This window comes from Topomyia yanbarensis, chromosome 2 (assembly GCF_030247195.1).
Source record: "Topomyia yanbarensis strain Yona2022 chromosome 2, ASM3024719v1, whole genome shotgun sequence".
NCBI classification, from domain to species: Eukaryota; Metazoa; Arthropoda; class Insecta; order Diptera; family Culicidae; genus Topomyia; species Topomyia yanbarensis.
The window spans coordinates 443594654-443615135 of NC_080671.1; the positions used below are offsets into that span (position 1 = coordinate 443594654).

Below are 20482 nucleotides of genomic sequence, written 5' to 3' on the forward strand. Positions count from 1 at the left end.
AGACTAAAGGCACCTGAATATCGTTTGTTTCAAAAATTGATTTGGATTCTCTACTAAGGATAATAACAATTCCTTAACCTACGTTTAACGTTTAAACCAGATTTAACTCTCTATTAAACCTGGTTCAAGGGTTAAGTGTAGATGAATAAATCGACCGTAAGTTCTCGTGCAGTGGCTTTGGAGTCTAGTAAAGGTTCCTCTCAAAACAGTGACACACGTAACAGACTACCGTACGATAAATAAATCACTATTACAATTTAAAAACTTTTGTCCAAAAGGGATTGTTATTCGTGAATAAAATTTTGTCTTGTTATATATAACTCTATCATCACTTTATAGCTAATTAATCACCAGCTATTTTGTAGAATATGTAGATACATTTGTATTAGCCAGAACACATCATCCAGGTAAACTCGTCTTAAATCCCAGTAATCCACCTCATCCATAGAGGTAAACAGATCAAGTATCATGGTTATCGTGTTCATGAGTGTTCCATATTTCGGCTCGATACACTAAACGTAGTGATGTAGTAAGATGCCATGTTTGATTATGTGCGACGAGCCGGTAGAATTCAACGGTTTAAACTTTGAATGAGAAAACAGTGTGTAAAACAGTTGGATTCACTGAAAAGGTTGACTGGCAAGTTGGAGAAACATCACAATTCTAAAGCAACAACAAATATTACATTATGGAAATAATTTTTTATATTAGACTATATTTACCAATCTATGAGTGATCCTTTCGGAATATTATTGTATGTTCACGTCGATAACGAAAATGAAAAAAAGCGAACAACAAAACAGAAACTGAATGCACGCACACTTGTTTGGTACAACTCAGGGATGCCAGGTAATATTTTGTGAAATCTGTGCGCAGACTGTATAGAAATCTGTAGAAATTTTTGTTATGGAAAACCTACCAGTTTTGTCCCAAAACAAGAAGTGGCGACCATTTGTTTTAATTCATGCACAAGGCAAAAATTGAACGTGTAGTGAAAAATTAAGAAATCTGTGCTAGTCTGTACATTATAGCAGAAAACTGAAAGTCTGTGTAGTTTTAAAAAACTGTAAAACACATCGTTTCTGGCTGTCTGGAACGACCTAGAGCAGTTATTGAACAATTCGTTTTCCAAATTGGTCAATTGTTTGTCCAAAATAGGACGATGCTCTCGAACGGATACAACTCAACCACTACACATACCATATGTAATATTACCAATACAAGTAAATGGACCGAGTGCATCACTGATACACGCGAAGCGAGCCGAATTCTACACATACTGACAAACTCTTTGCTTGTGTGATGAAAATACATGTGCAGCTTTTGCAGTTTTGTCATTCCCACGCTTGTTATCTTTTCGGGAAGATGGATTTAGAACCCAAATGCGCAATTGCATAGTTTATTACCGTAAAGGAAATAGAATCTTATCCGAAAGTAATGGAATCTTGCTCGTCGGATTTTGGGTGTAGTCAAAAAATTTAGCATTTTAGCTATTACGCTTATTCTACGGGCAGCTGAAAGTATGTATTCAATTCAAGTGCATCCAAGATCTTATCCCTGACGTATTGTTTTTCATGTAAATTACAACAACTGTTACAATTTGTTACTAGATCAAAAAAATATTTAGGGGTTGATTGATTTATTTACAATTGTTTGAAAAACAAAATTACGTGAAAATAATAAAAATTGGACGGGCTATTGTCGTTGAGTCGAAACTGTCCTTAACGTTTATAGCGTTTGCGGTGAAGACAATATCTCTACAATCAATGCACTAATCGATGTTTTTCGGGATTTTTGTTTGAATGAAAATTGTATTTTTCAAGCACTCAATTTTTGAATCAAAAATTATGTAATCGACATTTTCGAGAAATCAACGCTTTTTATGTAACCTTTTTCTGTTTACAAAACCACTCGTTGACAGTCTAGCCATTACAATAAGAAAGATCAATCTGTTGATGTGTTGCGGAGATCGCTATAACCATCGACCAATGTGTCCAAGTTTGCCGATCGAAATATTTACTACTGGATTTCTTTTGAAGCACATAAATCTTTTGGAAAAAAGGTAAATCTTTTTCCTGAATCCAGAGAATGAGAAAATAAAAATTCCCTGGATTGGGAAATCCCGAGAAATATGAAAATCTCGGGATTCCCGGAAATAATTAATTCCTGCGATGGAAGCTCTAGCGGCAATAACTCCATTGTAATTTTGCAGTAATTGCAAGATGCACAACCCGACCAAAACAGGACGGAACAATTGTTCTGTTTGAGCAAAGGCAACAGACGTTCTTTCAGGCACACCTGCACATAAATTTCCTGGTTGGTGGACCCGGTTGCGATGTCACATTTCAAGCCACAGGAACAGATAACCTGCCACACGAAATGTTTCTTTGCGAACTTCAACAGCTAATTGTGAAAAAAATCCGACATTTTTCCTCTTCCAGTTAATGTATAATATTCCCGTCCAAGAAGCAGTTTAAAAACTGTTTTAACGTAGGTTTCGTCACCCTAAACTATGCAATCAAACTTCGCAAGCATCTCTATGTACAGCTTCCGCGATCGTTCTCTGGGCGACTTATTTTGCTTATCATTACGATTTGGAGTCGCCCCTACTTTAAGTCAACAGTCCGTCTCGTTGTTTGGGGAGGGGGATGTTTACAAACACTTTTACTGCGATTTTTTTTTTGAAATTTTGTTAAAGCGAATTAATTTAAACATTTATTTTGTACAATATAATGTCTCATTTCAATAGCATTCTGTAATTTTTCTATGCAAATATATCGACAAGCGTTTTTTCCAGAGACGTTCTACAAAAAGCTTCGTCACCGGGTCGCTTGTCGATATTTTTGCATAAAAAATTACAGAATTACATTATAATGTACAAAAGTTTTGATCAATTCGCTCGTCCAAATTTCTAAAAAATGGCTAAAAAAAAATTTATTTCACGCTGAAACCCTTAAAGGTGGTCCTTGTGATGAGGTTGTTCAAAGTATCAACTTTTAAGATTTGTCAAATTTAGCTACATAATATTCCACAAAGTTATGAAAGAAAATAAATTGATGCAACTTTGGTGAAAAAGCTATTTGATTATCTCGAATGGTTCATGTGTTATGATTTTTCAAAAATTTAAGGTAGGGTGGCTCTTGAAAAAATGATTCATTTCATTTCATACATTCATTTATCGTAAATATTTTGCTCGCGACACTTTTAGAACTTTATATGGCGCAAATTTTCACTGAAGCAACAAAGTTATTATCTCGTCTATTTTTGTTGTAACAGGACTTAATGATGGGTAAAATCCGTTTGTTGATGCACTTCCTTTTAAATGCTTCCGAATTAAAAATTTTATCCTTCACGCTGGTTTTCTTGCCACAGCAATTGATCCCTTGCCAAATCATAATTTTTAGGGAATTTATTCACGAAAACAAACTTGAAACTTCTAGAATTCACGCCGTGAGTAGGAGCCTTGTAAGCGCTCGGAAAAAGCTGGGAAATGTCTGGGACATAACTGGAGGACGTGACAGCACTTAGGGTTGTTAAGTCAATTCAAATAAACTTCTACCTGATGATTCTGGTTCTAATAATTTTATTCTCTGTAGACCGATCTTGATTTACAGTCTTTTGAATAAATGCTTCGGTCGTCGCCTTCACTCACCTAGTTGATACTGATTGCACAAATATTCACTTCAAGATTTGCGGCTGAAGTTTTATGGAACGAACGAGCTTCGGTGGGATATTTTGAAAATTAGTTTCACGGTGTCTTTTTTAACAACTTTATGCAAAAAAATTCGGCATCTCTGAAACTTCAGGATATGAAAGAATGGACTTTCCCCTTTCATTTGAAACCAAAATCAAAATAATCCGTCGGGGGGTCTAGAGCAACTTTTTTTTTTGAAGTTTTTTTTCGTGAAAGCATAGATTTTACAATGGAACTAGTTCATATTTCTGCCCCTAGATGGTGTTTTAGACATTCGAGAAACACTAAAAGTGAGAATCTGATAGATTATTTAATTGTCTACAACTTTGTTACCAACTAAAAACCGATTTGAAATTATCCCGAAAAGTAGTTTAATATTTTAACGAATTCTAAGTCTAAGTTAGTTTCACAGAAGACATAGTGGTTTGTTAATTCACAGGCACTTTTTTTATTTGCCAAATAGTTGTGTTTAGTTCAATAGTGAATTCAGCGGAATTTGAGAGCTTGGAAAGTCATCTTTTAGCTGAAAATTATAATTCCCTGATACAGGGCACCATTCATATTTTTGGGATGAGAAGTTTAAGATAAGTTTTGACCAAACTAGTATGATATTAATATTCTTTTTCATGATGGTAAGTGATTCCTCCCACAGAAACAGCCTTTTCAATTATGTATGCCATCTTTTTCATTTTTTCGATTGTTCTCAGGGATGACTGATAACTATTCTTACATGAATCTTCTACTCTGTTAGCATCTTCGTATAAAATTGACTTGTCCTGAACTTCAACCTTTATATTTGAACAAACTCAATGAAACTTTTAACGCACCATTGCAATATTTCGCAGATTTCATTGCAACGCTTGGTTCAAAACGCTGATTATCCGTTTTCAAAATTAACTCAATGTGACAAACAGTGAACAAAAAACTTTGAGTTTTTGGATCAAGATAATTTTTTTTGCGATATATTCTAGGACTTTTAAGTATATAAGGTTATTGTTATACTCAAATCATATTTTGTTTTCAAAAGTAATACGTATCGCATAATCTAGGATCAATTTAGTAACGATATATCGCATAATTGATAGGAAATGGCCGTAAAATCCAACTGCCACAATATGCTTTGCGGAGAAAATTTGAATAAATCATTTCACACTAGCCACTAATTTGGACAGTTACTGCTGTGTTTTGCGTTAAACTAGAAACGGTGTGTCCCAACATTTCGTCTTGAACGAAATTATAATAGCTGACTTAAGCGATCATAACCTAAATTATACGATGTATGGTCCTTTCTAAAACACCCGTGTAACAGAACATAAATGTAAGCAAACCCTTGTAAGCACGCAATACCTTCCGATGATTGGTAGTCCCTTCGAACCTATCGGGAAAGATTACTCTGTCAAACATCCTAATTTTCAGAAGTTCAATTAGAATTGTCAACGTAATGAATCCCGTCTAATATTTTTATGCCACTAAACCCAATTATTATTTTTTTGTAATATAATAAGTGCGAGAAAACATATTTCCAAATCACTAGGCCTCGTGTGAAACTATCTTAGATATAACTTTGTTAAAATCTTAAACAACTTTTCCGGATGATTTCAGATCAATTTTTAGTGGTCAACAAACTTGTAGACAATTAAATTTTCTATACAATTCTCACTTTTAGTGTTGTTCGAATGTATAAAGCACCATCTAGGGACAGAAATATGAACTATCTCCAAGAATAAAACTTATATTGTTACGAAAAAAACTTCAAAAAAAAAAGTTGCTCGGGACCCCCCGACGGATTATTTTGATCTTAGTTTCAAATGAAAGGAAAAAGCCCATTCTTTCATATTCCGAAGTTTCAGAGATGCTGAATTTTTTTGCATAAAATTGTTCTAATAAATACACCGTGAGTTTTCTTGGTGTGCACGCAAGTTTTCAACCATCAGAAATGAATGTAATGTCTGAAGGAACATGTACATTCGAGCCCTGGTCAGGAAGGATGTTTGCTGGTTAGTAGGACCGTAACATTGGTCCTGCAACTGTCCTGTATGTTGGGAATCGGCTATCTGTCGAAACAGATAGTCAAATTCCGCAAAGTAATGTAGTACCATAGCTTTACTAGGTTATGGTTGAAGGACTAAAGATTCATTTAAATTCTTCTGATTGTTTTTCTAGCTCCGAGAAGCGTGATTGTCAGGTATAGAAACAATTACTTGGTAGGAAAAAAATTCCAACTGGTGTCTCCTTGTTAAGACGGTCTTTGCGTACAGTCTTTCTACGGATGCTCAATCCGCCACCTTCAAACAGCTGTCTTCAATTGACTATATAGACAAATCTGCAGTTAACTCATATTTTTAATTTCACAACAATAACCAGTTGGTACGTAATTTTGATGGCTTTGTCTGAAATAGATTAAGAAATTTTGTTTTCTCCGCTTTCGGTTTAGAAAGATTTTCTGAAAATCGGATTTTACATAGTTTATAGAAGTAATTTATACCTCGCAATTTAATACAAAATTGGTGAGTATTCTTCTAAAAGATTTGAGCAAAAAATGTCCTCTGTCCCATCCCAAAGGACCAACGGAGTGACATTAACCTTCTTAGCCAAGTCACTCCCAACGATTTATTATATTCCCTTTAAACTGAAACGGTCGGTACGGTTGTCCTCGTTTCTCCCTTTTTTAAGATTCAAAACAATTCGTCAATTAAATTATTCATTGAATGAATAATTTAATTGCCGTCTAATTTTGAAACAACTTCAAACCCAACTCTGCACAGTAGGCCTGGCCGTTTTAATATTTGCGACATATGAAAATATGCATCAAATAGTAATATTGACAGGATGCTTTTCAATACTGGCTGTGTAAGGGTTAGAATAGAATAGAATAGAAAAGATTTGAGCAAAAAATGTTCAATTCGGTTCTGTACGAGGATAATTATTAACGGTCAAAATCTATCACTCCGAAATTATGAAAAGAGGTCCCTATATTGAAAGGTCAGTTAGAGGCATTAAAAGACAATCATTATAATTACAGCAAAATTTTAGCAGCACTTGGATTTTATCTTATTTTATGGAAATAATGATTTCGTCTGATATGATTCCTCAGATCAACGTGAAATAATTGTAGTGAATTGAAGATGGACTAGTTCTTATTGGAATTGTTCTATGGTAAAACAGCTTACAATAATTCATCTTATTTGTTTTCAATTAAATGTCCTTTAAAAAACAAAAAAATCAATATAAAAAGTTTGTCTTCCAAAGCTTCTCATTTACAGTCCGTTGATATGCGCTACTCTGTGCCGCAGCGTGCGTGGTGGAGAAAGGCACCTTCAAGGCACGATGAACAGCCGGTCGGTCGGTAGTTGGCTAAGGAGTAGACAGACGCGACGACTGCGCTTGTGTGGGCGCAGTCATTACTCGTCAACTTTTTTTTCGCTCCTTCGCTCTTCGATCCGCTCTCTACACTTGACATGGGGATCATTGAAAAAATGCGTTCTGGGTTCTTTTACGGATTAACCCCTGAATTCTAATCGATTAAACTCATTGTCATAAATTACACTCAATATATAACTGCCCTCGGCTCTACGGACACGATTTTTGACTGGCCCCCTTGACTTTCTTGGCCAAGACAATTTATCTGTCGCTTTTAAGCAAAAATGGTACGGAGCGGGTGGTGCGTGCTGCCCCAACCGAATCCCAACCCATCAACGCGGTTGGGGTTTTTATTGAATTCGACAAAAATTTGGCACGTATAGCGCATGTTAAATAAATTACTCGCGAGGTCGTTCCTAAAGTTTTTTTTTTCTGCTCGTTTCATTTCGGATTTCTTTTCGCGTTTTCGCAGTCGTTGGTGTGCTGTTGTGTGTGGTTTCGGTTTATTTAATTTTATTTTTTTCAGTGGGATGCGAAAACCGGCAGGTTTGGCCGGCCGGTTTACTTCCTATTCGGATAGGAACCCGTTTTGTTAGTTCAGATGTCTGCTAAAGTTTTTTTCGTTTTTCTGATCAAAGATGGCTGGGAGTTGCGTGATTGAATGATGAATGAAAAAGTGTCAATGTACTGAGCTTAATCGAAACCCACGAAAAAAAAGAACAGAAAATGATCAAGTAGGCGAGGGGAAATTACCTGTTGTACGCTCGGAGTCCTGCAGGGGCCGGCCGGTGAGTCCAGGGGCGAGTCGGAACTGTTGGAATGACTGTCGTGTGATGTCTGTGGGAGAAATGAACAATGAGAAATATTAATCATTTACAGTTTTCAGATGTAGGTACCTGGTATTCTTTTTCTAGTTTGATGATGTTCATGATATACTAATTTTAAACAGGAATAAAACGATTGGTTTTTCTATAGAAAACTGTGCGTAAACAAATTTCGCACAGAAAAAGTCGAATTCTCTAGAAATTAACTTTTTTTCAAATTTTATATCCAGCAATGTGAATTACACAAACACGAAATAGACACTGTGAGGCCTGTTCACAGTTGCAGGTTTCCTTGATTGATATCGTAAAATTAAAGATAACAGTTAGTGCTAACATTGACATCGAACTGGTAGACGGCGATTTATCAGCTTAAAATTGATTGTGACCGTAAAGGTGACTGTAGTATATCGACTTGCGGATAGGTTTGATGTCACTGGAATGTCGGTATTTAGTTCTGTCTAGCGGAAGATTTTTCTGTAACGAAAACACTGTGATTTTCCGTGACACGGAAATATTGTAAAGTTAGTAAACTTAGATTAGAGTAGGAAAGCCCGGGAGTAGTTGGCGGTGTTTTCAATTTTGATGTTTTACCTCTTTGGTTTAGGTAGATTGTTCAAAAAAGAACTTTTTACAGTGTTATCTTTGAAAATGAGCCATCTTGTTTTTAGATTGATTTTTTTTCGGTGATTATATTCAGAATTGCACATATGTGATCGTAAGTAATGTTCTTTGATTTTATGACATTGTAGGGAACACGTATCCGCCTGGTAATTCCAATCAAGCTGGCATTTATTTGGGCTTAGCAAACTAATTTCTTCGTTTGTTTAGTGTTTATTTGACCAACTACGGAACTAATCCACTGTTCATTTAATATGCGTGTGAAATACGCATGGACTTGTCTGAGTAGAGTGATGACTGTTGAATCTTGTATGAGGGTTGAGAATTGACAATTCGCGAGAATAATCAAAAACCAGCTATCAGGCAGTCTTATCACCACGAAAAACAAATATTTTATTGTCATATTCATTGGTTTAGTCTATTAGATCATCAATCAATTATATAAATTGTTCTCACAGTATTGAGTACTTTCATGTGCTACAAGCACTATATCAATGATTATTATGTTAACCATATTTCTTCATGAGTATAAAAAAATCATAACGTGATAATTGACGTAAAAAGTGACAAAATCAGGAGTCTCTTCTTTATTTCTTGCATCTGCTACATATTCTGGACACATTGATTTGTGGTGACTAACGACTTACCTTTCAATATTAAATATCAATATCAATTATCAAAATTTTGAAAGAAAAATCGTGTAAGGTTTGGAACGCTTATATCTTTGTCATGTTGTGGAGAATATGTTCAGCAATGTTGTATTACATTTCGGAGAATGTACGACATGTATTGATAACGAAAAACTGTTTTGAAAAATCTTTTGAAAACTTGCCAGAAAAAGTGAAAATTTTCAGCACATCTCGGTCAGAGCCGTCAATATAGTCAACCGAACACTTAAATTTGTTTCATTATCATACTTGTTAAGCTGTTTAGAGCGAACGAAGCATCTCCTCAAAGGACTGTACAATACCGAGAAGGAAATATTTGTGAACTGTACTGTGTCGTTACCTATTACTAGCGGAGACAATTATTCACATTTTTGATGATAAGAAAGTAGCCTGGATAAAGAAATACCGCATTTTAAAACACCCGATCGAATCCAGTACGTGATTAGTTACCGCTAATTTCATGCACCGAGCCGCAAATATTGAACAGAAAGAATTGTAATTTTAGCTTCTATTAGTCAACCTTATTGGATGGTCGGAGGCCAACTTTCAACATCGGGAGAGAAGGTGATTATTAGGATTCGGCCGGGTCCGTAGAATGACAGTAACAATATTGGTTATTACAGCTCCGTGCTAGTAACGGGAGCCAATTCAAACAATTCCACCCAGACAACATTTTTATTAGAAAACAAATTAGCATATTTCTTGTTTGGACGTGAGCCCATATCAGAATTTTAAATTTAAAAATCTTTTCCTTTACCAACTATTATTTTTATTTCAGATGGGTCAAACTAATACGGGAAAACCCGATTGTAAATTATTTGACAGAAGCTCGCTCGTGATTGGTTCCCGTTAATTGCCGAATCGCAAATCTTGAACAGTTTTCGTTCGAAGCTCCACCTCTTTGACGATGGAAGTACACTAATTTCGTTCGATGGCCAGCTCATTTTTGCTTCGAACGTAAACTGGACCAAGTACAAAACTAGGGGTTCTGATGCGGTATCATTTGTGTGGTACATTCGTGCTGGCTACATCACATATATGCTCGATATGACTGGGTGCGATAAAGGAGGAAAAACAGAAATCACATCGAGTATTTCCATAGAGGGTCGCCTTGAGGAGATCTGTTTTTTCTAGCATATGTTGTGCTTTTCTAGCACTTTAATTTGTTTACCAAGTGGTTTGTCTGTTTTTGCCCGATTAAAAGTCATCGGCATTGGAAGAAGAGCCATTTTCAATCAAAAAACCTGTTTTATCCATCTAGTGGTGCAATTGTGCCTTTCTCATTTCTCCAAACTATGGCTTGGCAACTGGTTATGTTCAATATAATTGAGGAAATGTCTATTACATTCTTAGTACACAATGCCTCGCCAGCCACGAACTTGAAGAGTTATGTTGAAGAGTTACGTGTCGAAGGACACTTGAAACTAAAAAATATCGTACTTAATAAGCCTAATCAGCATTAGTTCAATGTTATCGTATTGCTAACTAATTTTGTCATTCGAGGGTGGGTGTGTGAGGAGGGCTAAAAACCCACGGACGAACGACTCCCCAGCTTAATTTGGTATGCCTTGTGGTATAGAGGTGGTTTAATGATGATGGAGTTGAGAGAGGGGGATGAGAGCTGGATGGGGTGGTGATCTGAGGGGTGATCCAAGGGAGGTGTGAACAGTGGAGGGGGCAACCCCTCTCCGCGTACCCCAGCTACGCCCCTGTTAAAATCCAGAAACATTATACCAGTCAAAAAATAAGTTAGACCGGGTTTAGGTTGACGATTTTCAGAGTGATTGCATAACGTTCCTATATGAGAAAGGTAAAAATGTGCCAATTTTTTTTGTTCGAGTTTGCATCATATCTCAACGTTTTTTGCACCTTAAAGATACTTGGCATCAAAAATAAAAATTCTTTTTTTGAATTTTCCTATAGTTGATATGGGAAATTTCTATGTAGCCGCACTCTTAAACCCGTAACTCCAGAACCGGAATTCCGATCGACACAAAATTCAACAGCAGCCGAAGGGAAGGTTGTAACTTTCATTTGAGACTAAGTGTGGGTAAATGGGTCCAGCCATATCTGAGTAAAAAGTGACATTTTTGACACGTACGTACACACACAGATACACATACACACACATATAGACTTTTTCCGATCCCGTCGAACTAAGTCGAATGGGATATGACACCCGGGATTACGGGCCGGGATTAGGTTGTCGATTTTCAGAGTCATTGCATAACCTTTCTATATGAGAAAGGCAAAACGTTAATATATCCACAGAAACTAGCGATAGCATGTTTCCATCTTCGGCAAAGTAAAGCAGTTTAACAGTCCAAACAAGGTTCTAGAATATTTATATAAAGCCGAAAAGATAGAGAGTTGAAGTCTTCAGGTTAAATGTTTTTCACGAGTTTCTCAGACACCGACTTCCTGTTCAAAATCATACGCATTGTACTGTGTCGGTCCATATCTGTTATTCTATCAGATCAGCGATAATCTGAAAAGTATTCTAATAAATTCCGAAGATAAGCTCAGCATTGTAATATCATATTTTATAAAGATATTTTATAACAGACTACCGCGTCCACATGCCCACCCACACGGTTGAGATCGACGGTGTGGTCACCGATTCGAGTTTGTCTGGCGTAGATCTTTTTTCGGGATTTGCTGTTTCACGGACTCCTTGCTCCAATGAGCGATGATTTTGGATGACAAGTGCGTAGTGAATCTTAGAAACTTGCAGGTTTAGTATTGCTGTTCGTAACGGCATCTTGTTTGTTTCAGAAACTCATCACAGTGCATGGAAAATTCTCTCTCGCATCAGATAGTTTGCGTAGGAAACATCAGATCAGATTCTAAAGACAAAACATAATATAATAATTGAACTGAATAATATCAAAGGAAATCATTGTAGCAGCCATATTTGTATATTCGTTGAATGAATAATAATTAAATTTATCATTCTTTATCTCATGAGCTGTTCTTCAGGGCAAATATTTTCTTTTTGGAGAATTGTAACAAGCATATATGTAAGCAATAATCAAAATGTGCGTTTGCTTCTTTTATTTGAGCAAAAAGTTCTTCAAGTTTATTCAGAAAGATAAAATATTGATAGAATTTGTTTACCTTACCTTCTATAAGATCAAAAAAGAACAAACATTCACGCTCTAACCACTTAACGTATTTACGTCTGCACCCACAAAATAAACGTCGTAATCCGGAGAAGTAGAATCCGTTACGCCTGCTACTAGAGGAAACTTTTATTCGGATATACCTAAAGATAAAGCAAACAGAGCATCAAGCACCCCAGCATCAACAGCCAGCACCTTCAGCACGAGTTTGTTGATCCGTAAGTGCAACAGGCAACAAAGAACGTCTTATCGTGAGCACGAATACAGCATCACCGGTTAAAGATGCGGAGGATTGTCTTCCTTTTATTCATTAACACACTCAGATGAATCCAAATGCGGCTAAGTCAGCCGTTTAAGTCAATTTCTAAAAACATCGCATGATAATTTGAAGTCCATAAAATCTATTAAAAAGATTGTCCGTATGGGTTTGTTTTGTCCATGATCAAACAGAAAAAAATGGAAATTAGGTATGGCTTACTATGATTGAACTACAAAAATTAAATTTTTATACTGACAAGGTAGAAAGTTGGTGTCTTCGACAAAATTTTAGAAATGCTCGTAGAGAAGAATTTTGTTGAAGAACTTAAGTTTGTAGGACTAAAGGTGGCAGACGTTATCGATTTATCGGGCATTTTCTATAGCAACCCCTTTAAATCTAGTTTTTTTTTTTAATATAACTTTTTCCATTGTGACATTTCGTGCAAATGATGTTCCAGATAAATATGGAGGTATTAAAACCACATAATATTGTCGAAAACTGTATGTAAAAATACTCATTCTTTTCAAAATTATTGAAGATTTTTACATTTTTTTTTTGCACCAGCCTCAACTATGTATAAGAAAGAACGTTTGCGATCTCCAATGATATTAAAAGCTTCACATTTTTGCTCCCACGTTTATAAAATCGGAAATATGTAGGTATAAGTGATTTTTTTTGCTGATTTTGTATGGAAAAAGCCAAAAAAAAAATAAAGTAAGCTTATTCATAGGGTTCTAGAGTGCCACACACCAAATTTTCTTACCTTTAATGTTCATAGTCTAGACAGTGTAAAAAGTGCCTGTTTGTGCATTTTGGTTTGCACCTTTCTTTCTTAAACGTAGTTGAAGTTGATGTAAAACAAGAAGAAGTACAAGAACTTTGAAGTGAATGAGTATTTTAAAATACAGTCTTCAACAATATTATGTGGTTTTAATACCTCCCCATTTGTCTGGAACATCGTTAGCACAAAAAGTCACAATGGAAAATGTTATATTAAAAAAAAACTAAATTTAAGGGGGTTGCCATAGAAAATGCCTTAAGAATCGATAACGTTTAGTTCTACAAGCTCAAGTTCTTCACTACGAGCATTTCAAAAACTTCGTCGAAGACACCAACATTCTACCTTGTCAGTGTAAAAAGTTATTTTTTTTTAGTTCGTTCATAGTAAGCCATGCTCAATTTCAATTTTTATCTGATTGTGGGGCGTATTCATACGAACAATTCCTCCAAAGACGCCCTGTGAATATATTCGATGGTTTGGCCTCTAGTGCAGTAAGTTCACGTTTTCGGCATTTTCGACGACTGTGCAATGCTCTCAAGCAGACTTCCCATGAACATGGACAATTTTGGACCTGTGTACAAAATTTCGTGCACGTGTTCAACTTCAAACCTGCTTCGTCTCGATGTACAAGTTTGCCTCGAACATCGAACTCAAGTGAACGATGTGCAAACTCTAGTTCAAACATCCGTGTACGTACACCGGGTGCATGCACGAGAACGATTCGCATATGGCAAAAAGAGTCAGCGCTAGTGACGATGAGATGTGTACGCACACTGTGTACGTACATGGGGTTCAGTTGTGCACGTGTTTAGGTACGAAATAGCGTGTTTGAGTTCGTACACAAAGTGTGGGTTTAATATGAGCACAGAACCAGAGCGAACATTGTGTGCGATGTGCATATGGGAAGACTGCTCTCAAGCATATTTCTCGTTAGTGGAAACAAATTCAGGTCAAAACTAATTAAGGATACAATTGCTTAAAACATATGCGCGTAAAGGACACAGAACCAATAACTCATCTAGTTATGGGGGTGCGTTTCAAGTTCCGCTTATCCGAATCCGACTCTACCTTAGTAAACGGAATTAAATTGTTTTTACCCGAATTTTTCTCCACCAAGGACTACGTAAGATAGCATAGTGCATATTGCTTTCTAAGCTATCGGTTCATGAATGCTCATCAGCTTAAACAGAACTTATTTTCTTGTAAGACATCACGCAGCACTAGGAGTTTACTCCGAAACACATATTATTTTTTTTTTCAATTTCTTGAGCTGGCATCAATCCGGTGCTAGCCTAGTCCTGCCATTAAGTTAGTATTGGATTCTGATGAGAGGAGCTTGAAACGCAGCTCCATAACTAGTTTAGATCAAACCAATGTTTTTGGGAGTAGTGATCTATAAACAACAAGTTTCTGTTAACTGGCACTCTTTCAAGTGATTTCAGAACTCCATAAAATTTGATTTTTCATGCGGGTGAAAAAAGTACTGAGCATTACGATTTCGAGTACACCAATTACAGAACTCATCTAGTTACCGCTGTAGTTCAATGCAGTCCAATTCAGATCGCACAATGAGAACCAATTTATGATCATCTACATATATATGTTTGCTTCCAGGTGGAAAAACATTAAAAATATCATCAAAGAACAAGGAGAACAGCAAGGGTCCCAGATTGATACCTTGGGGTACACTCGATAAATTTATGAAGTTATGTGATTCGCTATTTCCCATTTTGACAGATAGGAATATCAAATGTAGAATAACGTTTAAGTGATCTATGAAATCCAGAGAGAGATAATTGGAACCCAACGATGTGCTAGTACCATGGCTAACCGATTAGAAACTGCGATGAGAACTCCACCGTCTCTTTTTCTTATTAGCAATGACTTGGTCACAATCGTTACGATAGACCGTAAATCTAAAGCTGTTTAGTAGGATGATAAAAACATGATTCCCAGCATTACGGAACCATTTCTACCCCATGCCTTCCTGACACTCTTTTCCAAATTTGAGCCAAATCAGTCTACCGTGTTGGAATTATTAAAAAATAGGATTCAAACAAGAACAAAGAGGATTTCTGATTTTCACATCCAGGTGTCGTTGCTGATGTCCAAAAGGCCTAACACACTATATGCGGTGATGGGAGCTCTAGCTCAGATGAGCTGCGTATAGTGTAATTACCACCCACGCTATAGTCTTCCTACACGGAGTAATCTGACCTTCATAGTTGTAAGACGTTGTTTGACGAGTGCCTCCATCAAGAACAAGGAATGTTGGAGAAGGGCGCATTGCTGTTTAAGATTTCTGGAATGATGCAATTGCACATATTCATTTACATTATATCGTTTAGTGTTGTTCTTGAAAGCTTCTTGATGTTTCTGATATGATGAAACTAAACATATTCGACTGCCGACTTTGGAAAAAAGTACTTTTTTCCGTCACTCCAATTTTAGTTGACCGAATTTGAGAATCTTTGAAATCAATCGCTATTATTTTGAGTTGAAGCGCGCGAATCGCTTTGATATTCGTTCATTTTGTTCGCATCTCTTTATGCCGGAATAGAAATTACGGTTCTTGGAAGTATTATTTTTTGCTCGAATTTTTGGTAAGGTAGATTTTTGTTATATATTTCGACAGTCGTTTTGTCCATTTATTTATGGTGACTGGTTCTGGAAGGCGTAGAAAGCGTGGTGCATTTTAAGTATCCCTACTTATTACATTGGTGTTTCGAAGACAGCACTGATGGTTGAGTGGCAAGCCTCATGGTTTCTATGCTCACTGGGCCTGGGTTCATTCCCAGTAGAAGTCGTTGAGATCTTTTGATTTGAAAAATCTTTGGTTACATCTGCCTATGTGGGAGAAGTAAAGCCAATTCATTGGATAACTAGGGTTCAGATGGTAGAATTACTTCTCTGATGCCGGTGATAGCCACCGCAGAGGGAGACTGATGGAAAATAAATGTGAATACTAACCTTAGTCAGTTAGTTATCCGTTAGAAAAAAGCGTTTCAGATTCCTTCTGCAGTAACTAGCATCATGCTAGTTAGATGATGAATTTTGACTACCACTAAAATTGGCGCTAGCTAGATGCTCAAACCATCTAATTGGCAACCGATATGCTGCTAGCTGCTGATGACGAGTGTCCGAAATGCTAAAAACTAACTTCAAGTTAGGTAGTGTGCCTTCCGCATAAAAAAATTCGGATCGACCAAAAAATTTTTTTGCGTCTTAATAATCAACATTTTTACTATTCGATGTTAGATGAGTGTTCAATACCTTAGTTGTCACGTAAAGTTCGTTTAAAATGGATTTCAGAAGGAAACATAAAAATTATTCGAATCTATCAATATCATCGGTACAATTCCCCGATCAGAATGAAATAACAAGAATATAACAGAATGCAATTTCCGTAACATATTGTGTTATAAATTAGGTCTCGTTAGTAGTTAAAATAACAGAAAATTATAACAAGTAACAACACGAGATATAGTTTTGAAATCTTTTTGTTATGTGTTTCTGATCGGGTCGCTTTAATTCCAGTAATGTAATACGGTCGGAATATAAAAGATGCCGAGTGTACGTTTCTACATTATACTTTAACTTTCGTCATTTGTCCATAAATTGAGGATTTGAATTTAGCATTGCAAAACTGAATTTTAAAATTAAAATTAATTTATTCCTACAGCACAAGAATGTTCTACTTGTGTGAAGCATTCTTTGAAAACACACCATAATACAAGAATATTTATAAAACTACTCACGAAATATGCTAAATCCAATAACATGCTACAAAGTGTCGAGTCCTCGTAAGACCTCAAGACGTCACTTTTGAACGTTTCCACATATATTTGTCTTTTGACAAAGTCAGATAGGACGTAGAAATGTATAATTTGCCAGATCTACAGATCGCTTGCCAAACAAGGTTTTTTTTGGTTGGGTGGCTAAGGTCCGGTGCCTTTCAAACATTGTATACAGTGTGTACCAAACGATTTATTGTTGTTGTTAAATTTAAATTGAAACTTGAATCGAGATATTAGATCGAAGTTTGAATTGGTTCATTAGTTATGCGGTGCCTCGATTCCTGCCGCTCTTTAAACATCATGATCGCATGGGATACAGTGCAATGTGCGATTCCGAGCTGCGGCTTTTCTTTAAAATATAGTCTATAGAACGATTTTATATGCATCTTAAGTGCAGGGCCCCCAAAATCTCGGGGCTTCTGGCCCTGGCCCACCGTGCCCATGCGTAAAGACGTTACTGACATCTAGGTCCGAATAGTTGCAGCGAGTTGATTTTGTCGTTCAGCCATCTTTCTGCCAGGACAATGAAATCGTGTTCTGTACCAGATAAAGCTATGAACAACTTGTTGATCTTTAAGCGAAGCCCTCTTACGTTCTGGTAGCATATTCTGAACGGGAAATGGAAATGCTTTTTAGCGCAAGCAGTATGGGTATGTCCAGCGTCGGAGGAACATTCTTGTGTTTTACCTGGGGAACAGTCGTGGTGCCATCGTAATGTAGATTGCTTGTTGCTAGATAATGTCGTATCATTGATACTAGGTTTTGGCAAAATATAAAATTTTATCTACGCTGTTTTTTTCTTTTGTGAGACGAAATTTATTTCCGAACCGTCGTTCACGAAAATCGCTCACAGAATCTGACTGTAAATCAGATTCTGTGAACGATGTCTGATTCACTACAGATGAGTATCAACTTCGGAGTCGGAATTACATCAGGTCGAACGATAGTATGGAACTGTAAAATGCTTTGAGGTGGTGCAGTATCAAGGGTAGCTTCGGGAGGACGTATACCATCTTGGTTAAACTTTAGAATGAATTTGAGTAAAATGCTCCTCATTCGCGATTGGCTCCCTCCATCAGAGCCTGTACACAGGGCCGCAGAGAGAAAATGCGGGCCGGGGGGGGGGGGGAAGGAGGTCCAACGTACGGGCCCCTACCACTGTGTATTGCCTGAGTACAAAAAAGTCAATGTTTGAAATCCATTGGAATTCACTGATATTATGTATAGTACACTGAAATTTTATTTTTACGTTTCGACAGTTTTGGTGACTTTGAAAAGCGCCATTTTTATTAATAGTATTTATAAAAGTAAGGAAATGGCAAGATTAAAAATGTAGTAATTACAACAATTAAAATATCTAAACAGTGATCAACGGCAAAAGATAAAAATACAATAGGAAAACTAAATATTAAAAGAATGTACAAAAGAGCTAAAACAACAAAATTAACCACATAAACAAATGTCAATTGTCAAAAAATGTTTAATCGAGAAAAACCAAAACAAAAGCTATAAAAATTTATAAAGGAAAACAGGAAACTAGAAAAACATATTGCGAAGATTGAAAAAGTCGAACATTATTGAACAGATGGTGAAAAGAATGAAAAATCGATAGGAAATCAGGAAAAAAATTAGAATTAATGAAAATGAAAAAAAAAACTACTAAAAAGAATAAAAAACATTAATATAAAAATGCATAAAACTGGAAAACTCGATAAATCAAGAATAATAAAATTTATTTAACATTACAAACAAGAAATATTTCAAGCAATAGAAAAAATAAATAAAACGTTAAGAATGCATCAAACTAGAGCAGTATATATAAAAGACAAGAATAAAATAACCATAGAGAAATAAAAAAAAAATGGACGAGCCAGAAAATTTTGAAAAACTGGAAAATTTAAATGATGAAAAGACGAAAAGTAAAGAAAATTGGAAGTATTGAACAAAAACGGAGTAAACAGACAAAATAGAAAACAAAAAATAGTAGAAAAAAGCCAACATGGTATACTATAGAAACACAAAAACGAAGATATTAACACGAAAAAATGAATAAAATGAATATTATTTAAAGAATAGAAAAAGCACTAGGAATGAAATTTGAAATAAATTCAAACAACGAACTAAATGTAAAATTAAGAAAAAGTGCGCATAGTGTCAAGAAAAGATAAATCAAATGTTTTCTTTAGGAAAATAAAAAAAATCAATGTTAACGTATAGGAAAATGGTCAACTGAAAAAGTATTTTCAAAATAGGTTAAATGGAAAACATGATGAAATGACAATAACGGATTAAATCTTAAGAAAAAGGTATAAAAAATAAATAAAATTATATGAAATGAACAATGGGAAAAAATAAAACTACGATAAACGGAAAACTATAAACTGGAAAATGAGGTAGGAAATAGGAGAATGGTAAAAAATTAAACAATAAGACAAATTGGAATGAATTTGAATAAGTAAAATTGATTTGAGAAATGCAAAAAAATATGAAAAAAAAGGAAATAGAAAAAGGCTATGACAAGAATAAATGTAGTAAATAGACAAATTCTAAAAATTAGATCGAATGACAAAAGAAACAAATAAAAAAGCAGGGTATCAAAATATGAAACAGTAAGAAAAAAAGAAAGCAGAATTTTCTCGAAAAATTGCGAATAAAATTAAATAACAGAGAAAAAACTATAAATTAAAGTAAGTGATGTGATATCGATAGAAAAAAAGCAAAAGTAAGGAACGTAAAAAGATAAAATAAAATAAAAGTATGCAAATAGATAAAAAGGCAGAATCTTACAATTGTAGAAATATACATACAATCCACAACTTGAAAAAATAGATCAAAGAAATTTTAACAAAATAAAAAAATCCACGTAGGTGTAAAAAAATGGAAAAAATATGCGAAACATGGATCAAATTTCAAATAAGGGTTTTGGTTGGTTTCGAAAACATTCATAATCCTATAAAAACATGAATTATTCTTTTATTTGTGTTGGTGTGTTAGCACACCTTAAAATATTTTACAAGAATGTTGTAACTGATTTCTAGAAAATAGTTCAAAAATAAAAATAAAATCATTACGTTCAGGAAGCGACGTTCAAAATCTCACGCTCACTCCTCCAAAACGAAAAGATTTTGTAGGCGGATTTAACTTGCTACATTAGTTAACTAATCTTGCTAACTAGTTGGTTTAATTTGGAAGCAGAGTTAAACTTTCTCTTCGAAATCAATCAAACACAATTTAGCAATTCAGTTGAACGTATGCTTCTTAGAATCATTGGCAGCTGCAGGATTGTGAACTGAGAGATCTTCTCTTCATGCTCCATGACATATAAAATTCAAAACAAAACTATTAACACTATACTTGTC

The 20482-nt window shown here is 35.5% G+C and overlaps 1 protein-coding gene across 2 annotated transcripts in view; it reads right to left on the reverse strand.

The window, feature by feature from the left end:
• Positions 1–20482, reverse strand: part of LOC131685675 (activating transcription factor 3) — a 238641-nt gene that overhangs the window by 37846 nt on the left and 180313 nt on the right. For both annotated transcript variants that reach the window (XM_058969554.1, XM_058969553.1), the window contains one exon: positions 7808–7891. In XM_058969554.1, coding sequence (XP_058825537.1) covers positions 7808–7891 — 84 coding nt within the window. The remainder of the gene's footprint in view (positions 1–7807; positions 7892–20482) is intronic.